Source organism: Echeneis naucrates, chromosome 7 (genome assembly GCF_900963305.1).
Source record: "Echeneis naucrates chromosome 7, fEcheNa1.1, whole genome shotgun sequence".
NCBI lineage: Eukaryota > Metazoa > Chordata > Actinopteri > Carangiformes > Echeneidae > Echeneis > Echeneis naucrates.
Genome location: NC_042517.1, coordinates 15,743,860 through 15,769,914, shown reverse-complemented (window position 1 = coordinate 15,769,914; position 26,055 = coordinate 15,743,860). Strand labels below are relative to the sequence as shown.

The window sequence follows — 26,055 nt, the reverse complement described above, 5'->3', positions numbered from 1 at the left end:
CATCCACTACGTGTTGACCTGTAAACTGTAATCAGTTTCATTCATATCAAATTCAAAGATGATTAGAAAGACATTCGCATTGTAGCAGAAATAAGGAATATAATTTGAAGCATGAAAACTTGCACCATTTTTGTTATTATTTGTACCATTCACCGACACTTAGAAATAACTTCATTTATTATAGTATTAATATTCATTTTATTTATCTGCTTGAGCTAACCCATTCACAATGACAATCATTTTTTCTTGAAAATCTTAAAATTTCTGTCCAGTTTTAAAGTTGAGCTGCATCCTAATGTCAGGAATTTAAAGACATAACTGTCTGCCCATGTTGGATTTTTTTCAGGAAGCCAGAGAAAGGCATCCAGTACCTGACTGAGAGAGGTTTCATTCCGGACACACCGGTCGGCGTGGCTCACTTCCTGCTGCAGAGGAAGGGGCTGAGCAGGCAGATGATTGGAGAATTTCTCGGCAATCGACAGAAGCAGTTCAACAGAGATGTTTTAGAGTAAGTGTGAACCCCCCAGTAAACACACATGCACCAACACACCCACACCCACACACACACACACATCTCTTCTGACCAGAGGAAAGATGAAAGTTATTAAACTGAAATTAGTGTAAATAAACAGCCTGGGATACTTGTCCACATATTGGCTCCAAAACAAACAAAAGTTATTAAAGTTATTAACGCCAAAGAAAGACAATATGTTCTTTAATAAACACTGAGATATCCTCCACGGTATAAACTGCACCAACTCAGTCCAAAAAGATATTTACAAATTAAGTGATGAGCAGGAAAAAAATTAAATGTTTGCACATCAATTTTCTCTGTCTCCTTGTGTACCAGCTGTGTAGTGGATGAAATGGACTTCCAGAGCATGGAGCTGGATGAGGCCCTAAGAAAATTTCAGAATCACATCCGTGTCCAGGGTGAGGCCCAGAAAGTGGAGCGGCTCATCGAGGCTTTCAGGTGAGACGACTCACGCACTGATGGCCTTTAAACGCTGCTGAGGGTAGAAAAACATGAAGTATTGATTGTCAGAGATCAGAGATTATGTTTATTGAAAGAGGAGATCAAATACTCACTCTGTGTTCATACTTACTCATAAATTAAATACAGGGTCTGTCGTGTGTTGTTGGAGGAAGGTCTCTTACCCAGAGCCTGTGAGAAAAATCTATAAAGTGTAATGATTGTTAAACCACGCAGATCGTGAACTTATACTGTATTTCCTCGTATTCCCTTTCTCTATTTACCGTCTAGATAGTTATTGGTACATAAATAGAACCTGTTCTAATTTACTTCTGCTTTCCTCAGGCAATGTTCAAAATGTTTCCTCTGCATGTGTGTGTGTGTGTGTGTGTGTGTTTTGTAATCTGAGATTGTTTGTAAGATGAAAGGTTGGTTACACTCTTCTCCCCTCTCATGTCTCCAGCCAGCGCTACTGCATCTGTAACCCCACAGTGGTGCGACAGTTTAGGAACCCGGACACTATCTTCATCCTGGCCTTCGCCATCATCCTCCTCAATACTGACATGTACAGCCCAAACGTCAAGCCGGAGAGAAAGATGAAGTTGGAGGACTTCATCAAGAATTTAAGAGGTAAAAGAAAATAAATGTGGAAGGGTGTTTGCGAATATATTTGTGCTTGGAGGGCCTGAATTGGGCTAAAAGTATCGCAGATGACCGAAGTGTTTTTATTGGACGTCAGAAAGTGATGAAACCAGTTTCTGGTTCTGTATTTCCTTGTTTGTGTCTGTGTTGAGCTTTTAAGGCCAATGTAGGAGATTAAAAGCTTTTTTGTTGTTGTTGTCAGGGTTAGGGTTTTTAATTATATGCCATGTGTGATATTAATAAAATGTTGAAGATTATTTCCACCAACTTCAAAATAGCATTTCGCACGTTTCTAATTCCAATTCCCCTGAGACAGCAGGTGCTTTTTAACACACCCTTTCACATCATGATTCAGCTCCATTGCTTCTTCTGATCCAGGTGTGGATGATGGAGAGGACATTCCCAGGGAGACTCTGGTTGGTATATATGAGAGGATCCGTAAGCGAGAGCTCAAGACCAATGAAGACCACGTCTCCCAGGTGCAGAAAGTGGAGAAGCTCATTGTGGGAAAGAAACCGGTGAGTAATATTTATTATGTTCTCTAAATGTCACTAAAACATTCCTGTTTGATCATCTTCACTGTAAGGCATGACTTCAGACACGACATCTGACATGTTCGGCCCTCAGTGCTGAAACCCTAAACCCCTAATGTAGAGATTACATCATAGAAAGAATAGGGAGAGCTAGAAAAGTCTTTGTATCATTGTGCTTTTGTGCGAAAAGGGATTCACACGTAGGCTTAGACCTTCACGCTCATTGTCTTAACACACCCAAAGCCCTTGAGCAATGTCGCCCAGTGCTGCAGTCCAATGAAAAATGGGCACATGCTGCCACCTTTCTTCATCATAGTTGCGACCTAGTTTTAGAGGAAGAAATAAATGCACCGATTGAGCTTTCCTTTGTCATCAATGTCTAACTGAGCAGCACGTGCTATGTTTCAACTGACCCACTGATTCTGTAATAACTAGTCAGTTTATTTCTCAGTATTAAAAATGGACTAGAGCTATTATCATATTTCGTCCTGACTGTGGTCTGGACCCTCAGGAGATGGGAAACAGCATTTCTTGCCGTATTCGGCAGGTAATGATGTGTCTCTCATGTGTGAAGGTTAAAAGTGTGATTAACCTATGCAGCCTCAGGGAGAGGCTCATCGTGCACTGAGGACTTTGTTTCAGTCTGTTTCCAGGAGGTTGGACTCTCCTCTGCTCTGCCATTAAAAAGTATTGAGAAATTATCCCATGTCACCATTTAGCTGCAGAATTAAAAGCCCAGTAGCCGTAACATAAGCATAAAAACCATATTGGAATTCCTTCACATAATCATTTGGTTGACTAATGCTGCAGAGAATGCCAGCGTCAGAGTCCCAGCATCATTACAGACCACCCAGGTCTGGCAGCAAAGAAAGACCCCACCTTGTATCAGGAACTCAGAATACTATATGGGATCATTCGTAAAAGAGATTACATTTTGTCATGTCACCAGAGGCAATAACACTGAACATTCAAACATAGCAGCTTTATATAACAGTCTTTGTCTTTTGTTTGTAGATTGGATCCCTCCATCATGGCCTTGGCTGTGTGAGTATGCTAAATAAGCACAAGTGATTCTATATTTGATCATTTTTCACCCCCACTTAGATGTACACGTTTACATTATTCTGTATCTGTCACTGGACATTAATGCAATCATGTAGTTTAGAATCAGATTACCTACAAAAGACAGCGATGCCTGGCCTCCCAATATACATCTGTTGTCGAGAGACGAGTGAGCGATTTCTTGACCGAATTGACGTAATGATCGCACACAAGCTCTCACATCGTTTGAAGAGTCAGCGGGGTGCACATTACTGCAGGGTTCATGTCTCGCTATGCGTTGAGATAGTTGAAATTTTAAATATCTTTTAAGATTGAGTTATCCCTCTTAGCAGCTGCTTCTTACCGCAGTAATATTAATTAAACAGTACTTGCCATCAGCGCTTGTTTTTGACTTTCTTTCTTTGATTCTCAGGTCACCTAAAAGCTCACATTAACTGTAGTAGTTAGCATCAGTGCATATGGTAAGACAAAAACGAAAATAACCGCAGCAGCAACAAAAACATTTTTCTGCAGTGAGTCGTTGTGGCTTTCATATTGCAAATATAAAAAGAGATTTGTTGCAAGGAACATCTTTCTGCCTCACATTTCAGGGTTTATTGCCAAACGTTTTTATATACAAGATCATGTTTTACTCCTTATGCATTATTTGTGGTTATCTCGCACGAATTACACTTTATTTCACAGTCAGCGTCACTACTTTTCAGTATTTATATTTTCAATATAAATGTCAGGCACCATGTGGTCGGCCGGTTAGATGTTGAATGAAAACCATATTTAAAGGATGAAGTCGGTGGTATTTATTGTTTTTTATTGTCAATAAATTTCGAGACAAAAAGCAACAGTCTCCAGACATCGACATTTTCAATCAATCCATCAATAATACTTTCAAAAGCGGCTGCTGGAAATATGTCACCCAGTACATTGATGTGGCTCGCTGATGCTTTGTCGACCATTTTTGGATCAAGCAGCCATTTCATACTTCAGCAACACAAACAGCACTCATTAGTAGGAGGAGTTCATCATTGGCTCATGATCAAGTTTGGTCTTCTCGTTGGTCTCTTTGACGGAAAGAAAGAGACAAACACCAGACTTAGCCTTTCGTTGAACACATTAGTAGTCAGGACCAATGTCCTGAACTCTGGATCTGTGATGAATAAGAAGTCACGCTATAGCTTCTTTAAATTCTGCTCAGGGGAAAGGTGACTTTTGTTCCTCGCGGACTGAAACCATAATGATCTCTGCTAATTGCTGCTAATTATTAGTTTTGTTTTTATCATTATTTGTAGGTCCTGTCGCTTCCCCATCGCCGACTGGTGTGTTACTGCCGCCTGTTTGAAGTGCCAGATCCTAACAAGCTCCAGAAGCTGGGGCTGCATCAGCGGGAGATCTTCCTGTTCAATGACCTTCTAGTGGTAAAACTCCCCTTCTCTCATCTCCTCCCCTCCCTACCCCTCTCCTCTCCTCTACCTCTACCAAAACCTCTTCCTATGTTCTTTCAGGTAACAAAGATATTCCAGAAGAAGAAGAACTCTGTGACATACAGCTTTAGACAGTCCTTCTCTCTGTATGGGATGCAGGTCATGCTGTTTGAAAATCAGTGTAAGTGGCGTGGGGCAAATTACTCTTTTTTCATTTTCTGCAGCTTAGTTAGTTGACAGTGTTTATCGCAGAGTTTGATTTAGCACAGCAACAGATTGAGCGGAGATGGGAAGTCGATCCGATGGGCTGTGATGTTGTTTACACCCGCAGAACTTCAGACAGATCCATTCGATGTGTTTTAACTTGGTCTTGATCAATGGTCCTTGTGTGAAGTCCTCTGCCGCTCTGTTTGCCTTTGGTCCAGATTACCCAAATGGAATCAGACTTACATCAGCAATACCAGGTGCAGACATCAAAGTCCTCATCAACTTTAACGCTCCCAACCCCCAAGACCGCAAGAAGTTCACAGATGACCTACGAGAGTCCATTGCTGAGGTCCAGGAAATGGAGAAATACAGAATAGAGTGTGAGCCGTCTCTTTTTCTTCCTCCCATCCCCCTCCCACTGTGTTGACCTCAGGGTGTATAAAGTGGAAACAGGGCATGGTCCTCATTACTCAACTTTGGCAGTTTATGAGGGAGAATGTTTACAGGAGTGAACAGGACGGTGAGCTCTTTTTTTGGACATCTGAAAGGCAACTCTTCCAAGAGCTGCAAAAAACAGGATGCTGGAAATGATGTAGATCAGTGCAGGAGGTTCATCAGTTTCACATGAGAAAAATGTGGCTTATGACAATTGTTCGAAGATTTGAAGTCATTTCCCAGTCGGAGACTCGACTGTGGCTTACTTCAGTGTTGCCTTGGCTCATTCACACAGCTGAGCTGGAGAAGCAGAAGGGCGTGGTGAGGCCCAGCATGTCGCAGAGCTCTGGTCTGAAGAAGGAAGCTGGCAACGGGAGCATGAACCGCGCCAGTCTGGATGACACCTATGCCATGGGGGAGGGCCTGAAGAGGAGCGCCCTCAGCAGTTCCCTGAGAGACCTCTCTGAAGCAGGTATAGCCAAAACGTCTTTGTTTGCTTTACCAGCCGGGTCTCCTTCTGTCATCTGGCCCTCTGTGATGACACCAAGGGGATCAAAATAGCAAAATGTTGTTTCACAGCACCATACATTAATTTCAGAGTGCTATCCCCTTTAAATCCACTATCTAACTCACTCATGACTGGATAGTTTGGTATAGAACGCGTACATTGTTTTAGGAGAGACCAAAGACTGAATACAGACATATTGGAGAGGAGAGCAATTGTTGAGTAAGCTAAAGAGAATTTTTCTAGATCTGTCTTCTCAGTGATGAATGAAATTGTTGGGCAGTTGTCACCACTAATCATCTGGATAAGTTTACATTACATTACCATCCATGTTTTATTTTTATTATTTTTTTTTTTTTTTCTCGTAGCACTTGTGCCTTCTTTAGTTTGTTCTTGGCCAACGACATCTCATGATAATTTTCGGTTTTATTAGAAAACCATGTGGCATTTCCTCTCACGTATATTTGTGGACCAAACAAAGCAGCGCTGATGTTCACCTCTTTAAAGCATCGACAATATCGAGATCTAGTTTCAGTTTTGGTGTTAGCAGTCATTTCACATCCAGCCGCTGTGTCTCTGGAGCAAGAATGCATTTCATTCATTACAGATAACAGCTATGTGAAGTTATCAGGTGATTAACTTGATAACAAAATGAAATCCAGTCAGGTGTCTGCCTCGCTGATACACTTTGTTCTTATGATCACTTCTTCAATGGGAAACGATAGGTCAAACAGTGAAGCACTGTAGAAGTCCCTCAGTCCCTTCGCCCTCCTGTCTCCTGTATTCCTTTTTCTGATGCAGGATGTGGCATGTTAGTGGGGTCATTTTCGTTAAGTGTTTTATTTTTTTCCTGTCATACTCCATTTCATGTGTATTTAATGTGTTCTTTTTCCATACACATCAGGTATCTTCCTGTTTATGTGTGATTATTGGTCATGTATCATTGGCTGAGTGTGCCTAACAATGGCAGAAGTGCTCTGTTTGCCCTCAGACCTGTATATGCCTGTACATCCCATGTGCAACAACCACTGTATTGCTTTTGATGTGTCTCCTCCTTTGTGACTGTCACTGAGACTGGCTACCTAAATCCTTCAAAAGAATAAGTTGGCATATTTGATGAAGGCAAAAAAAATAGAAGAAATAATAACAATCTGAAAAAAGAAATGTCTCTATAGGCTTCAACCCAGAGCAAAGTTTTTTGACAGTATACCACAATCTTTTAAGTAATCAACTTCCCTGTGGACATTTTTCTGGTCTATCATTTGTTGAGAAAATGCATCCAAAATTTTTAAGAGCCTCCATTATGAATTGCGTCTTAAAACATAACCCACTGAAATTTCATTGCAGCTTTAGTGTTCAACCCGAGTGAAGGTGTCACTTCACTGTACAGTTAGCCACAGTTCACTGTCACCCACCACGCTCCCAAACCTGGATGCCCTCTCCCCTCTCCCCCCGCCCATATTTGGACCTTACTCACAGTCACAATCCATTGCACTACCCTCTACAGAACGGGGTGGGTGGCATAAACGTCTGTAGTCGATCCAGGAGTGCTGTCGATCTCTAATCTGTGGTATTGCATGTCTCGGGCAGGCAAGCGGGGGCGTCGCAGCAGTGCAGGATCACTAGACAGCAATATGGAAGTAAGTTTGAAGCAGCTGGTACCAAGCTACTCTCTATGTGATGATGTGCACTGTGAAAACACACCATTTATTTTTGGTCTTACACCTTTGCTTCATAGACTCAGTCCATTTGTTTGGATCATTTATTTTTCTTCCTGGGATGCCTTATAACCTGCTTGCCTCAGTTAGTGTGCATGCATGGGTTGCCTGCCTCTGAACGTGCCCCCCCCCCCCCCTTTTTTTTTTTTGGAAGCCAGAAATCTCCTGTTTTGGTCATTGGTTATATGACCGATATCCACTTTTATCTGCAGACAAGCATGACTCTACTAATCCCTCCCTTAAACCCTCCCCTTGTCGCCTGTCTGTCTGTCATTCAATCACATCCAAGCGGTTTTCATTTGGTTCTTCTTCTTCTCTCTGGCAGGGTGGTAGCTCTGTGCGACACTAGAAAACGGTACATCTTCAGCAGCCCCTCCTCTCCCTATCCGGGTCTTACTTGTTTTCTTATCTTCAATTTCTCTTAAATGCTGTAAGGTTCAGGGAGGACCGTAGCTATTGGTAGAGGACTACTGATGGGTTTCACACGGACTTCTAAAGATGTGGATTTCATTCATTCATCTTTCACTCATTTCATGTGTCCATGAGTTCATGTGTTGGGTTGAAGTCTGGGAACATGAAAATTTCATCCTGCTTTCAGAGTTGTCATATGGTCTTTCTCCAGTCTTAGATGCAGCATGTGAAAAGCAAGGAAAAACTTGTTTTGTTTTTTGTTTGTTTGTTGTTGTTTTTTTTCTTTTTGGAGTGATGATTGAGTAGCGGGGCAAGAGCCCAGGCCTGTTGTGAAGTTTTCACACAAGAGCTTAGTTCCTCCTGCCTTCTGACGTCTAGTTGAATGCTAATCTGTGGATGATGAGTTTGCCTGTCACATCCTCTGCATGTGGAAACGTTGCCTCCATTGATTAGAACATGCTGCATGTGTGACTCTTGAAGGGTTTGGCACCCTGGCTGTAATGACGATGCAATGTTGTCTTTTTCTGCCCTCGTTGATGTCATTATTCATCTGCCCAATGGTAACGGCTGTTGTTGCAGGTTTATTGTTTTAGGCCGTTTAACTCTTTAATAGCAGAGCTCCTTTGAGGACAGGAGACTTTGATCAAGAAGTGTTGGCCCAAGCTGAAATATTCTTGGTGTTGTGACTGCTTATCATGACAACATTTTTAGTTCCTCATTTGCATGCCCTATAACATTTTGCTACTTGTTTACCTCAAATAAGACAAGTGTGAATTCACCCTGCTGGTGCCTTGCAACTGTAGTTTAGTAGCTGTTGTGCTGTCACACTTGCACAGTGTCTGACAGACATGCTGTTGCCTTGTTTCCTCCCTGCAGGGGTCCATCATTAGCAGTCCCCACACACGCCGGAGAGCCACCACGCCACGTGAGGGCGCACCTCGTAGCCATCCCTCCATCCCTAACTCAGCATCAACCTCCATCCTCGGGTCACTATTCGGCAGCAAGCGAGGCAAGCTGCCATCCCAGAGTCACCCCCCGTACCCTCCAGCCGGCCACCCTACCCTCATTTCCCACAAGCCCCACCCCACCAATCTACACCACACAGCACAGGTGGCACATGCGGTGCAGGCCCAACTCCAAGGTCACCATCCTCAGTACTGTCAAGTCCCACAGAACCCGCCGCCCTACCACCACCATCACCATTACCACCCCCCTCCCCACACGCAGTACCACCAGCACCCAGCCTACGCCCCACATGCACACCAACATGGCCATTCACAGCACAGCCATTACAGCCAGCATTCCCACCACACCTCACACTCCCAGCACGGTACGCACCACCACAGTCAGCAGGCCGGTTCGGCACCTGGCGGACCAAAACCCAAACACAGTGGCATCAGCACCGTAGTGTGATGCTCCGAACACAGAGAGGAGAAGCATGGAGGGAACTGAATTACAGAGGGACAATTGCTTACACCAAAGGGACTGACAGCATAACTCTATGGCCTGTCCACTGTGTTTTACCGCTGCTGTGACGGAAACCAATCACACGCAGTCCAACCTTTTTCACCTCCAGGTCCAACAAATATGCAGGATGGAAATCGGACTCAAATCTTCCACTAGGGGCCTTTTACTAGTTTGCCTGATCAAGGGCTTGGCCCTGTCAGGGGTTTGGGGTGGGGTGGGGGGGCTGGGAGGGGGAGCTCTATACAGGAAGATGCTTTTTGTTTTCCATACACACAAATACATCCACAGCCCGGCCGTGACAGCTGAAGAGAAACTGTGTTTTCTCAACAAGTCGCTCCACACTTCTTCATCTCCTCAATAGCCTGTCTTACCTTCACATAATCAAGGAGGAAAGATGACCTGAGACGAGAATATGGCTGACTGTTTTCTCTGTCGCAGTGACGGCGTAATCTCTTGTGCACAGCCTTTTAAGACGTCAACTCTCAACTACTTGGTTTGCAGACCCTCCCATTATATGAATGCTACTTGTTGTTGCCTCCTGTAGAGCTCATATGTAGTGAAGACCTTAGGTATAATCATTTCACACTAACTTAAATCAAAGGACAGGTAAACAACTGAGTCGACCATCTCAGTCATAGTAGTTTTAGTGCTGTATTTACTGTAGATGACAGCTATATGTGTTGTCTCCTAGCTCTCATAAATAAATGTGCCAATTATTAATGCATAATCTATTTAGTCAAGACTTCATGTACAGTATATATTGTGCGTAAAGTAATTTGTAAGATTATACTTACAATTATTATTATCAGCAAAAATGAATTTTATCAGTATTATACTGACTCTGTGGTAAAGGGATGTAAATCTGACAGGAGTGAACTCCCATTCAGTCCAGCCTATAATCTGCTCTGAATTTTTGCCTTTCAAATGGATCAGACGGAGCCTCTGGATGGCAGCTGTTGCATATGGGCGTGGAAATGATGTGCTATCACAGCTGATGCTTCTAGGCAGACTTCCTGTCAACTCTCACAAGGTGATAAACTGGGGCAATTGGTTGGTTTAATCTCAGTTCGGTATGGTGGCTGTTTAAGTGGGGGTGGGGGTGGTGGGGTGACAAAGGTCATGTGTGGAAAGACACTTGGAGGCTCGTGTTACAGATGAACCCAGAGAATGCGGTGAACATGTTAAGTCTGTTGCCTTTCGCATATCCAACAGCTGCTCTCTCCTGACTCTTCAAAATCAAAATCAAATACTTCAACTCTCCTTTTGCCTTGTTTATTTTATTTTATTTTATTTTGTTTTTGTCAATTCACCAACAAAGTGTGGTGAGTGAACAAAATCGGTTCTTACATAGTCGAGCATTTTTTTTTCATCATTTTTCTATCATGTGTGCAATATCTTTGTACTGATTTTGTACATTAAGAACAAGGTGTCCCTGCAATTTGTGCATTTTTCATGTTGGGTCATTATTTATTGGTTTTTTGTTTTTGTTTTTTTTGTTTTTTTTCATTGTTTTGATTATCGACCCCTGTCAGAGTCTTTCACTAAATTAATGTGTGGCTGTCCTCGTAGTCTTACAAGAGATACAGACTTGGAGTTCAGTGGAATGTGTAGTGAGTGATTATTTTGCATGTAATGTTATTGATGTGAGGCTATCCTCTGCACATTGTATAACAAAATCAGTGTTACCATAGCAAGTTTAAGTGCAATCATGTTCAGAAAATGCAGACTTGTACTTGAGAGTGGTGGTAAGTCTGTTATCTTGTTGTCCAGGATGAGATTCAGGTGAAAAAAAAAAAAAAATAAAATAAATAAAATCTTTTTTCATTCAAGAATATATAAATACTTATACAGTTCACAGTAGAAAGAGGAATGTGTGTATATATTTTAATAAAAGGAATATGCTTCTCTTTGGGCTGAACAGAAATATTTTGCTGGATAAGCACATATGAAAGAACACTTTCATTTTTTTCAGGAAATGCAGTTATACAAAATGCAAACTGAACAGAGGACCTGGGTATATGTAAAGAATAACTTTCTACATTCTACAAATAAGAGTCTATTCTAGTGTGTAAATTAGTGGCAGTAATCTGTTTGTCCCAATATTCAGGTTGTAAATGTATTTTAACATTCACAAAGAAAACCTTTGCCATAAGTCGGGCTTTCTCTCACACATTAACAAAGAACGGTCAGATGGCAGACATATCGCCTAACGGGACATCATTGATCAGCTGAATGTGTCTTTCCATTGACTCCGTATATTTTCGCTCTATTTCTGAAATCTGCGGACGATATAAAAACCAAGGAATATTTGTCATTTATTTTTGTGTTTTGTAGTGCTTCCAGTGTCTACATTCATTCTTTGTGAGAACGTACCCCAACAATGCACTGCATGGATCTGATGCATCATGTGTCCTACTCACTGTGAGCTGATGGGATTAAAAAAAAAAAAAAAAAAAAAGATCAGCCTAGAAATTTTAACTTTCTCTTTCGGTTTTGACTATTTTTGAATTTCCCTGATGTTGACGTGCTCTAGTTGTTCCATGTTAGGCTGGTAGTTAATGAAGCTCAGCATGCATTTCATCCACAAAGCCATTGTGTACATTACAAACATGAAGAACATTGCACTTCTGTTGTTGAGGGCTTTCATCGTGTAAATATGGGATTTTGATGTGTAAACTGAAACTATATGGTTTGAGGGTTAATCTTTATGAAACTGTAAAGGGACCAAGACTGGGGCTGTACATAATGTGTATATGATCAGTACTCTATTCTGCAGTCAAGACCAGGATGTATATACATCACCTCATAGATGGATGTGAGGGTTTAAATATGAACATATCGATTGTCTCGGCCTCCAGCTGTCGTGAACTGACATTTGCTGTAAAAATAATTTTAAAAAACTGACTGTTAGAAAGTTCGTTGCCATTTACATCCAGCTCTCTTTTCATACATGCAACCCACAATTTACACGCACATACCCACATGCATACTGTACACACAGGCAAACGTACACACATCCTGCTGGAAGCTGTTCAGTGTGGCGTGAGACACATTTTTAAAAAAACAAAACAAAGGAAAACACAAGAACGGCCTCATTTATATGTGCATTCTGTTTGTACAGTGAGTAGTGAGTCAGTAAAGACCCCAGTTATTGTAAAACTTCAACTGTGACAATGTTGAGAACGCGAAATAAACAAATATATGACTTATGGTACTGATGTGTGGTTTTTGTACTTCGTACATTTTCTCTGCCTGCTTCCTCATCTCAACGGAAAGTGAAACTTCTTTCGTATAATGCATTTCCCATTAGTGCTTTATCTGCACGCTCTCAGGACTCAACAATATAATTCTACCGGCATTGCAGCATTTCCACCAATGCAGCGACACTAATGGAAATGTATCGCCATGCCATTACACCACCTATGGGTGAAAGTAGAGCCTGACACAGTGGAAGCGTGGCATTACTTTTTTTTATGTAGCAATGGCAGATGTCTATTTTGCTTTGTAGCTCAAATGTATTTGATTGATATATATATATATATATATATATATATATATATACAGAACGAATTTGAGCCCCCCCCCCAAAAAAAAAAAAATATATGTATATATATATATTTTATTTTATTTTTTTTTATTTTTTTTTTTATTTTGGGGGGGGGGGGGGTCAAACTCGTTTTGAAGATGGCTGCAAAAATATCTCATTCAAATCCCCACAAAGCTGCACATGCTCCCAGCTGTGTTCTGCAGTGAGGTGCCTCCGTCTGGCCCTCAGCACTGAAATGCTTGTCAGCGATGAACACAGTATGGCAGCGCTTCAGATGGCCTCCCCAGCTCTTCCTCATAGATAAATTCTTATCTCCTGAAAGCAGGCGGATTTCCCTCATGTCATGTGCTACGACTGTGCACTGTTATTGGTGCACTCCTCACACTCTGTGTTGGATCTATTGGCAGTTTAATCAGGTGTTGTTTACAAAGCCAGGGACAGCTTCAGGTCAGGACAACTTCGGACATACTCTGAGGTTCAAAAGGAATACAGAACAAAGCTGTGAATGCATAATGAGATGTAAAGGATGATTGACACCCCAAATAGAAACATCCAACTTGGCTTGAAAAAGGTTTGTAATTTTTTTTTTTTTTTAAACATTGTGATGAGGACATCACACAGTAATTTTTTTCATTGCCTCATATCGTAATATTTATCTTTGTCCCAACTTCAGGTTTCACAGAAATGTTGTATTCAGGTTACATACTGGATAGTTTTGAACTCGTTCAGTGTCATTTTGCATTAATCCACAGCTTTATGCCCATGTGATTTTGCTGGTTTCTGTGCTGTAAGCACTCTGTGAAGCACTAAGCCAACTTTTAATTACAAAGCATATAAGAAATAACATTTTTCTCATCTTGCAGGATGCTTCCCAGGTTAAGCTCGGTTGTCTTCCTCCTTTGGGTCACATCAAGTGTGTTTTCCTTTGGCCAACCACGCCTATGTTCAGTCATCCTGTCTACTGGTCGGAAAATAAACTGCAGCTCTTGGAACTTCATGGAGCTGCGCCTGCTGCCTTCAGACACCACAGAGCTCCAAGCACAGGGAAATGGGCTCACCTCAGTGTCTCCAGGCCTCTTTGACGGACTGGTCGGACTGAAAAAGGTCTCACTATCTGGGAACCCCTTCAATTGTGACTGCAGGATCCAATACCTGAGGAACTGGTTGCTAAAGAACAGAAATACTGTTTTGAAGACGCCCACCTGCGCCAGCCCGAGCTCTGTGGCTCAGAGAGCCATCACTGAGCTCAGTGATGACTATTTCTCTTCCTGTGTGCCGACAAGCTCCTGCAGTGGCATTTACAATGTTGTGCTGGGAGTGTTCCTATGCTGCATCATTGTTCTTCTTCTGTGGAGCCTGAGACTAGCCAGGGCATCCACCTTCACTCTGCCCATAGATGAGAGACACACAGGATTCAAGGCTGACTCTTTCCTATCACTGAAACCCAAACGCAGGAGGAGGCTGAGTACAGCAATGTACAGTTCAACAGATGAGCTGAAGCCACCTACAAACATGGAGTTACTACCACAAGTTCTAGATGTACTGCACAAGAAGCACAATATAAAGATAAAGGCTGTCTGAGAGACCTTTTTTGGATAATTCGCTGTTGGAATTTCTCCCTTTAGAGATGTTTCTATCCATCTAAGTTGTCCCAAAACAATATTATGATTTAGGTTTTTTTTCCACTATTTCCTAAGACTTCTTCCAGGTAAAATATTATTTACAATACAATGTCATCTAATTTGGCTAATTTTGCCTTCTTACTCTGTTGGAGATGAATTGAACCTTTTGGAAATGTTTATGTCGGTAGCTCCAAAACCTAACCCCCTTCAAAATCTCTCGGGTAAGTCTGTTGGTGGCCCACGTGTGAGTCCACAACAATACGGAGGTCATATCAAATGTTACCTTTTTTCCCTTTAATGATAACGAAAAGACTGTGTTTTTTTTTTTTTTTTTTTTGTTGATGGAAGTAAGGCCACCTGTCTGTTTATTCTTCCTTTTACTACCATGTGGTACAGCAGCACCAGAATGTGCTGCACTGTTTGTGAATGATTTCTTGTCCCACCTGCAATACCTTCATGGCCCTTGGTTGGGAACTACTCCTCTACATAAAGCATATGCATTATATGTGCCCCACGTGTGAGGTCTATGGGCCTTCGAGAAATAGTTTCTCTTTTCTTATTAAATTAAAAACAGACAAACAAACAGTTCACAACGGTTGTGCGACTGTTCTTTTCTTAAGGTATTTACAATGAATGAACTACTACAGATGATAAATTATGGGATGGTTAAAGCATCTAATGGACATTGTACTTGCATCTATATACTCTTTTTTTTTTGTTGTTGCTTTTACTTCTGGAATTAAAATGTCAACATTATAATAAACAGGTAATGGCAGAAAGGTATGTTTACATTTAAAAGGAGGGAAGTCTGATCTGTGCAAATATCGGTCAAGGCTCTCAACAACTAGACATAATGCAGACAGACAGTACAATTAGAGGGCAATATTGCACATCAAAACATTTTTTTTTTTTTTTTTTTACAGTACAAGTATTACTCTTATATCCATGCATAGATTTTCCAGGAAAAATGGGTAAACAAATGACTAAAAATGCAATGATAAAAAGTCACCTTGAGAATAAAGGTCAAATGTTAGCTGTATATGCTTCTTAAAAACGCAGGTAAATTCTTGTAATAAATATAGGATGATTTTAGGATTTATAATAATCTAAAACATTACTATCATCTAAAAAAATACTTAGTCGGATCAAATAAGGCAGATCTTAAAATTTTCCTTAATGAAAAACAGGTAATTAAAGACTATCACAAAAACAATATAAAAGAGTAGTTGACTTCACCAGTTATGTGATTGATTTTCTCTAAAGTTTTTCTCAGTGTTGAAATTTTATGAGATGGTCCACATTTTGTTAATGCCCTGTCAGGTTGTAAAACCATGTCCACAGTGTTGGGCTCCTCCAGGTTTATGCATTAAATGGTATGCCTAGTTATATTTCCTATTCTTCCTCTACTTGTGCCCCCATCATCACATAACACCTGTTATTTCAAAACTCTACTTAGGCACAAACTTCTCCTGCTCGAAGATTAGGTCTACGGCATCTGCCACGTCCTGCACAATGTTGCCTGGTTCCACCAAAGCAGGGTCAAATCTGAAGTCCCGGTGCCCATGAAACACAGTCTCTTTGATGCAGTGGTTGGCATCAGAAGGCACCCCTGCTTTGGGGTTGTACACCCCGGTGCAGACGAGGACAGACTTACAGGAAGTTGCCGCAGGGAGCGCTAACTTGCTCTCCCGCAGGTTGTCAATCTCCTCCTCCTCCTGTGGCACTGCAGTGGTGGATCCTGTGACGGCCGCCATCTTGGCAATGGCTTTGGGGTTCTTTCTGGCAACCCTCTCCTCCAGGTAGCGGTTGTATAGGTTGGCGCCATAAATGTCCGTCATAAGGTTATCCCTGAGAGTGCAGAAAATGAAAAGGTTTCTCAGTGCCTAGCACATGAAAGAATGCTTTTATTTTCCACTGATCTATGCTACCACACAGACAAAGACGCTATTAAATAAATGACGTGATAAAAAATTTTAAGTTAAACAAACAAGTTATGAAACTCTTGTGGTGAGCTGTAAGGGAAGGTTAGGGCTCGTTAGAGCAACATCTCATTCAGGTTACCTCATTATTATTCTGCAGCACCTCTTCCTTTCAATGGACTGCATTTTAAAAGTGTATTCTGATGATGGTGAAAGTCTGACTGTTTCCTTAATGTTTCTCCTGTACTGTTCAGTACATTTGCAAAATAGGAACTTGGTGTCTTACCCTATGGCATAAAGGGAAGTGATGGGAAGTTTCCATTGCCGCTGCATGGCCTGGCTTCTGATGAGGTACTCTGCAAAGTGGTAGGTCAGCTCGCTGGGTTTTCCCATGAGAGCCTCGTACTTCAGATCTTTGCCTGTTATCTTCTTGTAAATGTTTTCTAGGCACACAAGAAATGTCCCATGGCCAAACCTGAGGCAAAATAAGAAAGATATTGTGGCTTGTTCATTCAGCAGCTTCCAGGACACAGCTTTAGTTGCCAATTCTTTTGCATTTTCTGTGACAGCACTTGTTTTGAAAGGTTACCGTGGAGAATGTGCCTCTGCCATCCACATGAGGTCCATGTTGCAGGCAAGCAAGGGGAGGTGAGGCATCTTTTGGATTTGGTGAACACTGCTGAGGTTACCATTAGTCAACAGGACATCAACTATCAGCTGCAGGTTGGTCTCCCATCGAATCGGCTCCCCGAACAGAACCACAGCTGCATGTTGAATTATGTAAGTGAATGTGCAATCATTGTCATGTTAATACAAACATTTACTGCCTAAACACAATCCTAGTCTCCCATTTTATCCTACACACATTTGTGTTAAATTGTGTCCAAAAACATGCTTTGTGACTTTGAACTATAATCACCAAAATCTAGTCACACATTTTTAAATCCAAGTGAGTCCCCAGAAGTTTAACTGAGGTGAATGGAGAGCCCAACAACATCTTATTGTTCCCAGTTGTAACTGTTGAGACATAAAACTCTGACAAAGCAGATGTCAAAAGGACAAAAACTTCATTCACATTGAGGATGATATAGAGTTGAATGTTCTCACCTTCGACCTTAGGAAAGTTACAAACAGGATTGGACTGCAATGACATAAAGGAAACTATGAATCTCCTGTTGAGGGTGACAAAAGTAAATCAACTGACTAAATCAACATTTAAATAATATGCAATAACGAACCAGCAGTTTGGGTCTCCTGTTGTGATCCACCATGTCCAGCAATGGGTATGATTCCCTCAGCATATCAATACTAACAACATTCTTGAAGCCCAGACTAAAGACAGTGCGTTAAGGAGAAACAGTGTTAATTATTCAAATAGAGCCTCTATTAAGTAATGTGCAAAAAATCTTGCAAACTAGGATTCAAGGATACTTTTTAGCAATTTCCAGGACTGGTCCTTGTCCTGACACCAGCACACACTTATCATGGAACTTCTTAAACATCCTCAAAGGACTGTGGGACATGATGACTTGATCTTGTGTGATCTGCATGCAAATCAAGTGAGAAGAAAGGTTAATAGGAGAGGTAGTAGGACATAGATGATAAACCAGAAATGTATGTTTTATCCAATCAAAAACGTCCTCTCCACCGCCGGCCTGATAACTCACAGGTACTCCCAGGATGTGAGAGAGCTGGTCTGCTTTAGTTTGTCGCAGGCAATTCCCTGCATTTGTGACAAAAACAAGTGGCACCACAAACTGTCCCTGAGAGTCGACCAACTTCTCAAACGCCTTTCTCGCTGCAGGGATTGGCATCCTTCCCCGGACGAGTACGCCATCAATGTCAAACAACAGCCCGAAGCTTGGCTGTGGCTGTTGAAGGGAAGGACAAGCCACTGGTTAATCAAAGAGCACAGTTTTGTCCTGAAAGCACCACAGTGTGGATTTAGGACAAAAATAATAGCTGATCAAAATAATCATTAGTCAGGGTGAAACTGTGAATCTCATTAAGGCTTTAATGTGTCCATTTATTAAAGAGGAGAACAAACGGGAGTTTGTCAACTGTCAACTGTGAGAACAGTTAATCTTGTTAAATGAGCTTACATTATGTGTAATATTTGATTATTGATTCCACACATTATACCGCTTTTCTAGTAACATCGGTGACATAGTTGACTGATGTGGGCCTTTTATTTATGTTGCAGCCTCAGAGAACCCCTGGAGGGGAGCCTGTGGGGACACAGCAGGGCAGAGGGGGTTTGGTCACATTGTTAGTATATAACAAACCATCGTAGAGCTGTCCGGACACACATGTAACAGATCCCTTGTGTGCTTTGTCGTCAATGTTTTTCTGTTAACTGGGGCTGAGAAAACAAGCTGGGAACACGGCGTATCTGCGGCTGTTCTTTCTCATGGGGGGGGGGGGGGGGGGGGGGGGGGATGCAGTAGCCAGCGAGCTACATCTGGTGATCTCCGCGGTGCTACATCTCCTGCCAGGGCACCCACACCTCACTTCAGTTGCATGCAACATTGTATGCAACGTCGATTTTAATTATGATAATTAAAAAAAAAAAACATCTAAACAAAGTATGGCTGTGTCGACATCGCATTGTTCGCCTGAGCCTACAGCTCCCACTGTACCTTGCCATTTGACCGAGTTCCGCAAAACCCGCATCGAGAACCGACAATCACAGCTTTCCGTCTGGCTTGACTGTTACTGAGGGTGAACAAACCCCGGCAAAACGGCACCAGTCCCTTCATTTCCTTTATTTATCACCAGTTACTGGCTTTCTTTAAAAAAAAAAAAAAAAAAAAGAAAAGAAAGAACGAAAAGCGAGACGGATCACGGCGATCCCGCATCAGGCGTGAGCCGGCTCGGGGTGCTCGGCTTGTTTTCTCAGACGCTTCTTTTCCTTTTTCACTTGACTGGCTGAGACCCGGTGACGACATATGAGGAGTAGGCGGGTCTTTGTGTGCATCTCTCTGCTGGGAGGAGCCGCAGAGCTGCGTCTGCACAGCTACCCCCGCTGCCATTTTAAGACAGCGAGGGGGAGCTTCCCCACCTCAACCTCTGCGGATCACCGCACGCTGCTGCGCCACGCACGGTGAGGCTCACAGTGACTGTGATCCACACCGCACACAACAGCTTTTGTGTGTGTATAATGCACAATGAGGATGTGGGGGGGTGGGGTCACCCATGCTGCAAGTCAGTGAACACAACATGGATACTGGTGCACCTCCAGACCGTGTTCTCCATTTTACGCCTCAGGGCGGCTAAATTCTGCTGCAAGAAACCAGAATGGGTTCGAGAGGGAAATCTGAGCCTTTTAAGGGACAGCAGGACTCTCTTTGGGGATTCACCTTTGCTGTCCTGTTATTGAAAACCTAATTTTAAGCTCTGCAGACAAGTGTGGTTGTGCCAAGACAAATATGGCTGAGTTGTAACCATAAAACGTGGACCAAATAAACTGGAGTCCACTATGTGTGCTGCAGCTGAGTGTAATCCTTGTTTGGATGTGGTCTTCTGTGAAGTCCAGTAATTATCACACAGCGAAGATGAGCGGCTCACCTGAGACGAGACAAACACTTGCAAACGCATTTCCAAAAAAAAAAAAAAAAAAAAAAAAAAAAGCATTGAAATTTCAACTTAAATCAGACACGTCTTCCCCGTGCTCCTCCAGCTTTATTGATAGTTTAAAATTACATTTCTATTTTCTAGGACTTCAGTTGCACTTTCCTTCCGACTTAAAAACTGAGTACAAGCAAATGGTATTTATACAGTAGTCTAAGTGATATTGTACAAAAATAACATTTTGATTTCTGTGAAAACATTTTTCATTCCCAAATAACTCCTAATTCTGCTGTTTCTGACAACTGTTCTTGATGTTAAATTTTGCCAAGGTAAAAAAAAAATTCCAAAGCCATTTTAAAAGGAAAAGTCTACCTTGGACTACCAAGTGATATTTAAATTGTAAACAGAGTTCTATAAAAGAATGTATCTTTTAATACTTCCAAAATTTTTTATATCTTAGCAATATAACATGTAGTTAGTTATCGCCCTCATTGCTGCTTGTAGGGCTGAAATGCATCATGTTATGAACTGTTTCCATGTCATACTCTCTTGGCCAACTCAGATCCCACTAAAACAAACCAAAATAACCATACATGGAAGTTCGGTTTCTATTTACTCCCTTCTTCTATCTCATTTTACTGAGACTCATTTCCACAAGCTCAGAGGTCCTATAGATTCCCATATGTTTAGTCCCATTTATTCATCTCTGATCACCAGTGGCTTGGAAAGGGGGGGTTCTTTAACAAAGCATTATACATAACACCGCTACCAAACTAAAACATTTTTGTATTGAATGCAGAAAGATATTTTTTTCACCCCTTTCTTTGTATTACATGTCGAGAGGCTCACTGGCCTGGGACTAGCCTCTGTTAGCCAACCTTTGGCCAGTGAAGAGGATTCAGAGAAAATAATACAACCAACCATCAATCTGAAAAAAGGAGGGGCAACAGAGGGCACTGATTATGCGGTGGCTTCAATGGTGCACTCTTTTGCCAGGTGGCCTGCCTTTCCGCAGTTGTAGCAGTTAGTCTCACTGGCTTTACTGCAGTGCACAGCAACATGACCAATCTCGCCACACCTAAGGGGATGGGGGAGACACAAGATTAGAGTTGGGTTACTTCAAACTGAAATCAGCAACATATCGTTAAGATCATAAACAGTTGACTCCAAGTTGTTAAATGATCTCCAAAAAACTAGAACCTTGGTGTGGTACAGCAGGGCTTCATGGCAACACTCACCTGTAACATTTCACCTTATCGCAGAGTTTCTGGATGTGGCCAAACCCACCGCAGGAGTAGCACTTCTGCTCATTGGCATGATCACAGTCACGGGCCATGTGACCAGCTTTGCCGCAGGTGTAGCAGAGCTGCTCTCTCTCCTTTTTAGGCTCCTTGCAGTCCCGGGAAATGTGGCCACTCCTGTGACAGTTGTAGCACGCTACAAAGATGGGGGGTAGTTGTTAAATGTTTTGTCGTCAGGAAAATGTTATTTGCCTGCTAAAACATTCAATGTTATTGATAATTCCCTCTCTAGTTGTGTTGTAAACAGATACCAACTCACATCAACCAAGTTAAGATTAACAAGGAAAGAATTGAAATGCGCACCATCCTCAGTCTGGTCACAATCCCTGGCCATGTGTCCTTGGTCTCCACAACGATAGCAGAACAGCTCTGTAATGGGAAAGACAGATTGGTGCAACAAGATTAAATCACTACAAGCTTTTAATTTGTGCCTTGACTCCCAAGGCATTTGCCAAAATTAATATATTCCATCAGGAACTCTGTGCTGAGACCCATCTACAGTCCCAAAACTATAGCTACACGTTAATAACACAAGTGAAGTAAAAAAGAACACCGTGCAGCCAAGGTATTTTGGAATAATTATCTTGTACTGGGTGCAGCCTGTATAGTATATAGTACCCTTGCCTCGTCCCCGACCCCTGCCACGTCCACGTGCACCACTGGCATTGGGGCAATGCTTGATCCAATGCCCGGAGCGGCCACATCCAAAGCACTCACTGTTGCTGCTCATCTCCATTACCTAAACAAACACATAACACATCAGTAAACAAAATTGTTTAGAATTTGTCCATGATCTCAAACACTGGACACATTTCAGTTGTGCACCATTATTTCATGCCACACAAAAGAAGTTAACTCTTTTCAGTGAGAAATGGTGGCATTAGCTTAGTGTGTATCTTCATTTCCCAAAAGGTTGACTAAATTTAGCACTGACCCATTGCTTGGCATGAGGTGCATGCATGGGCCTTCAAGCAGAAAAAAAAGTGATAATTTATTGATAGAAAATTCAACTGCACAATCATACCTGTCACAAGCTATTACTGAGGGATATGGGTTTGTGTTGTTTCCATATCTTTTTTTTTTTTTTTAATGGAAAAGGTTAGTAAACAGACCCAAACGAATAAGATGCTTAGTATTAACACATTAAACTAGCACACTGGTCATCAAATCTATTTACACTATTTGCACATTTACTGAGATAATGTGCTTTGGCTTTACCAGGCACATATGATTGATTATACCTGGTATGAAAATCTATTGAGCGTTTAAAATAACAATTATCAGGATGCAGCTGTTTACACCATTACATTTGGAAAACTGATGCACAGAAAAAGCCACGTCTCTCAGTGCAGCCAGTGCTCACCATGTGTCACATATACAGCATCATCAAACCTAATCGGAAATTAAATTGAACAAAATAATCAAATTTCTGTGCGGGTTTCTTTTGCCGCTTAAAAATATTCAGTCAATGATTTCCACAGCTTTCTCCATGTCTGGGTCAAATTACAGTGTAGCACTTCAGAACTGCATGAATCAGTCTAACATAGTAACTACCAGGGGGTCTAATCTACAATCAAAGGGGTAATAATTGTAGCTGGAGTCTACCATAATCGGCCTTTGGACTAAAACTAACTACTACACTAACTTACACGATTTCCACATTGGAATCATGTTGTGATCGCCATAGGCCAAACTTCAGTTTGCTGACTGCTGCTAAAGACATCAAGTCAGGAAGAATGTGAGTTAATGAGTAATGAAGGTACTCGCAATAAAAGCCCAAAAGAGGACATAAGATGACAGCACGAGGCAGCTGGATGGAATTTTAGATACTCATCTTGATATAAAATCCCACTTGTTGCTTGTTGTAAGAGTCATCCTGGTACCTATTGGGCCTGAAATTGAAGCTTATATAATATGCATTTCGCTGATCTAGTTGCTGAATAAATAAATATTTTTTTATTGATTTTTTTTTTCCTGTTACTGGTAGCAGCCACGTAAGAGCTCGTTTCTAGCCTTCCAAAGAGAAGTGCCGACAGCTGGACATAACTCAGTCCAATATAATGCAACACGCTGCTGGCTGCCACTGAAATGGCTTTGAAAGCATGCCGTGGACTGTATGCTAACTTGGTGAGCTAACTCCAGAGGGCAGTCACATCGCATCGTGTTATGATGATCTAACATCACCTCAATCAACCAGCACGCAGTCTCGTCAATATTACGATTTCTCGGTTGGTTTAAAAACTAATGGGGCCCATCTATGTAAATAAGCCAAATAATGTGACTCCGGCCTCTTTCAGTCTTTGTAAAAACAAAATCAAATGCCAAAGGTTGAAGCTACGCTAACGTCGGCCTAGTCACGTTGATTTTACTGCGTGCTCGCGAGACACGGGTGCTGCTGGCTAGCACATGCTAGCACATCACCTCCCAATCACGACCAAGAAGCACGGTTCAGTCGACGATCTACCTTCTTTCCGCGTAGAGAAAGCGAGGATCCGACACTTACAGCGATAAAAGGTTTGCAGTAGATCATTCCCGACGGGTATTGAGGCGAATATACCATAAAAACAAAATTTCCCGCGCAGGGCGCACGACACCAAAGTCGTTGTGACGAGCTAACGCTAGCAGGCCGGACTGAGGACCCGATGCTCCTCCACTGAGCCTTCAGCAAAGCAGCGCGTTTTAACAAAGGAAACCCGACACAACGCCTACATTTACGCCGGAGCTTATTTTAAAACGGTATCGTTTCAAAGTTTACGCGTACCCGACATGTGCAGACTAAATGAATTTTGGTGCAGTTTTGATGCTTACCTTGCTGGCTACCTAGCTGTGTCAGTGTTTACGCCTCCTTCTTTGCGCTACATGCGGTGTGAGAAGCAAGAGTTCCTGAATTGTCATTCAGTAAAAACCTGCAACGTCATTGGTCACATATTTTGTAAGTGGCCAATCAGAGACGACAATATCTGGACACCGCCTCTACGAATCAGCCAATCATAGTTATTGAATGACTCTTTTTTTCCATAAATCAACCAGACGCATTTTACCTTTTTTTTTTTTTACTTTGAACACATCTTAGAACTACAAACATAAGACAGTGTTACGGTCCCATTAACACTTGTGTTACAACTTCAAGTATTTATACAATAACAAGGACTAAACATCAGAAAATTGCCTGTTACTGAAAATAATGTTTCATTTCCAAAAAAGAAAAAGGGACAGTCTATATGAGACATATAGGATGAAGGGAATAACCTTGGATATTTCTAATCAAATCTGGAAATGTGGACTGCTTTCCTGTGATAATTCATTAATTGTTGGCTTGACCCCATGTATAATTAGAAACAGGTTGAGTACATTTGCATTTAAAGGCAGTCTATTGATTTTTGTGAGCAATAAGATGTGTGCAATCTTAGTAACTTCTTTGCTCCCTCCAAGAACCACATTCAGGCAGCTTATCTTAGAACAGTAAGCCTACTTATTACATGTCTCAGAATTAACTTTGTAAAATTAGTTCAATCATCTGCATGACTGTCAGAAAATGCTACTCCAGTCACTGTTTCACTATTTAATTGGAAGTAAACGGCATATTTTCCTGTGTGAGTATAATTTATTGGGTAAAGATTATTGGTAACAGACCAGCCTGGTGAAAAAATAAAAAAAACAATTGTACATTGTTTTTAATAAATTATACACATAATGTAGAATCAAATTTTGTGCATTTTGCATAAAGCAAGCACAACTCAAATTATAATTTATAAACTGTTCACAGTGTTGATGAATGAAATTAAACTAATGAAACAAACCTCCAGAAATGTTTTAGCAAACTTCAAGACAATTCCTGAAAACTAAAAGTATCCTGAAGTGAAATGACAAAGGCCTAAAATAATCTATGGCCAAGCTAATCCAACTGGGGTGTACATGTGTTTCAGGGTGATTTCTCATATCATGGTATATCTCAGAGGCAGACACTTCTTTTTTAACGAGCCCTTTCTGCATCATATTTTGCATACATGAGGACTGAAAGAGGAAACAGTTCTTGTGAGCTGAAAACATCTCAGCTGGCCGGCCTGAGTGCTCAGTCAGATCAATAAATGGGAAAGAAGCGTTCATCTCAGCCTTAAGGTGGCTTTGGGTTTAAATTCCAAGTAAGCGATTTCTTCTTCCCATTGTTTCTATTTTGCATCTATGAATCTTTGGGGGGAAAACGGGTCAATCCAGCAGCATGTGGTAAGTGAATTTGCAATCGCTTAATCTCGTCAATATAATATCTAGTGTTGAATTCAATCATGTGGTGCTGTTACATGTGCGGCGGAAGACCTTAAAACGCTCCACAATGACAAAGCCCTGCCCTCCACAGAATTTGATATTTTTACATTTCTGTGATTTGTCAGATGGGATACCTGCTAGAAAATGCCCCATTCAGAAAAGCAGATAGAATTGTAAAGGCACACGGTTAGACTATAAGTATAATTCTCTTTTAAATAGGACAGAACATGGGTTTATGAAAAAAGACTGCTGCACCTTTGAAGAAACAATGTTTACAGAAGCTGCCAAGGCACATTGACCGGGCGTTTATGGGGCTGCTTTATTCTCAGATGGTGTCACCACCAGCTTGTTGAGAGGACCTATGAGCCATCTGTGATTAGGGGACCTCAGGGGACCCAGACCGGGATGCAACAGAGATGATGAACACATGGTGAGTGCAACACACCCCGGTTTCACATGATA

At 41.6% G+C, this 26,055-nt stretch overlaps 4 protein-coding genes across 13 annotated transcripts in view; 2 read left to right on the top strand and 2 right to left on the bottom strand.

Annotated features, from left to right (window-relative positions):
* The window catches only part of iqsec1a (IQ motif and Sec7 domain ArfGEF 1a), an 84,394-nt gene extending 72,533 nt beyond the window's left edge, over positions 1-11,861 (top strand). For 7 of the 9 annotated variants that reach the window (XM_029505626.1, XM_029505625.1, XM_029505627.1 and 4 more), the window contains 11 exons: positions 347-508; positions 851-973; positions 1,437-1,603; positions 1,994-2,133; positions 3,163-3,192; positions 4,497-4,622; positions 4,710-4,809; positions 5,054-5,215; positions 5,566-5,742; positions 7,366-7,415; positions 8,781-11,861. In XM_029505626.1, coding sequence (XP_029361486.1) covers positions 347-508; positions 851-973; positions 1,437-1,603; positions 1,994-2,133; positions 3,163-3,192; positions 4,497-4,622; positions 4,710-4,809; positions 5,054-5,215; positions 5,566-5,742; positions 7,366-7,415; positions 8,781-9,317 — 1,774 coding nt within the window. In that variant the 3' untranslated portion in view covers positions 9,318-11,861. Of the gene's footprint in view, positions 1-346; positions 509-850; positions 974-1,436; positions 1,604-1,993; positions 2,134-3,162; positions 3,193-4,496; positions 4,623-4,709; positions 4,810-5,053; positions 5,216-5,565; positions 5,743-7,365; positions 7,438-8,623; positions 8,749-8,780 lie in introns of those variants that run through there. The other 2 variants (XM_029505633.1, XM_029505632.1) reach the window with 2 other exon arrangements.
* A 1,469-nt stretch (positions 11,862-13,330) lies between these two features.
* Positions 13,331-15,772, top strand: gp9 (glycoprotein IX platelet). The gene is made up of 2 exons (XM_029507322.1): positions 13,331-13,489; positions 13,782-15,772. Exon 2 carries the CDS (start codon positions 13,783-13,785, stop codon positions 14,497-14,499), a length of 717 nt encoding a protein of 238 aa, XP_029363182.1. The 5' UTR covers positions 13,331-13,489; position 13,782; the 3' UTR covers positions 14,500-15,772.
* On the bottom strand, positions 14,864-19,235 carry LOC115046745 (haloacid dehalogenase-like hydrolase domain-containing 5). The gene is made up of 8 exons (XM_029507321.1): positions 19,099-19,235; positions 18,127-18,330; positions 17,891-18,003; positions 17,698-17,791; positions 17,567-17,600; positions 17,049-17,223; positions 16,746-16,934; positions 14,864-16,388 (listed from the first exon to the last, which is right to left on the bottom strand). Exons 1-8 carry the CDS (start codon positions 19,216-19,218, stop codon positions 15,989-15,991), a joined length of 1,329 nt encoding a protein of 442 aa, XP_029363181.1. The 5' UTR covers positions 19,219-19,235; the 3' UTR covers positions 14,864-15,988.
* Positions 19,236-20,109: 874 nt separating this feature from the next.
* Positions 20,110-24,223, bottom strand: cnbpa (CCHC-type zinc finger, nucleic acid binding protein a). Of its 2 annotated transcripts, none has more exons than XM_029505510.1 (5): positions 24,139-24,223; positions 21,949-22,069; positions 21,634-21,699; positions 21,268-21,466; positions 20,110-21,107 (listed from the first exon to the last, which is right to left on the bottom strand). In XM_029505510.1, the coding sequence occupies exons 2-5, from the start codon at positions 22,064-22,066 to the stop codon at positions 20,990-20,992; spliced, it is 501 nt and encodes a 166-aa protein (XP_029361370.1). In that variant the 5' UTR covers positions 22,067-22,069; positions 24,139-24,223; the 3' UTR covers positions 20,110-20,989. The 2 variants fall into 2 exon arrangements, with proteins under 2 accessions (XP_029361370.1, XP_029361371.1); XM_029505511.1 differs by having other exon boundaries at positions 21,955-22,069.
* Positions 24,224-26,055: the final 1,832 nt, after the last annotated feature.

Coding starts and splice junctions, on each gene's coding strand:
- LOC115046745 (XM_029507321.1), bottom strand. CDS start 19,218: ATGAAGGGACTGGTGCCGTTTTGCCGGGGTTTGTTCACCCTCAGTAAC. Junction 18,004..18,126: donor CTCACATCCTGGGAGTACCT/GTGAGTTATCAG, acceptor ATTTGCATGCAG/ATCACACAAGATCAAGTCAT. Junction 17,224..17,566: donor TAACTTTCCTAAGGTCGAAG/GTGAGAACATTC, acceptor TTCAACATGCAG/CTGTGGTTCTGTTCGGGGAG.
- cnbpa (XM_029505510.1), bottom strand. CDS start 22,066: ATGGAGATGAGCAGCAACAGTGAGTGCTTTGGATGTGGCCGCTCCGGG. Junction 21,467..21,633: donor TTGTGACCAGACTGAGGATG/GTGCGCATTTCA, acceptor CCATCTTTGTAG/CGTGCTACAACTGTCACAGG. Junction 21,108..21,267: donor GATAAGGTGAAATGTTACAG/GTGAGTGTTGCC, acceptor CCATCCCCTTAG/GTGTGGCGAGATTGGTCATG.
- gp9 (XM_029507322.1), top strand. CDS start 13,783: ATGCTTCCCAGGTTAAGCTCGGTTGTCTTCCTCCTTTGGGTCACATCA.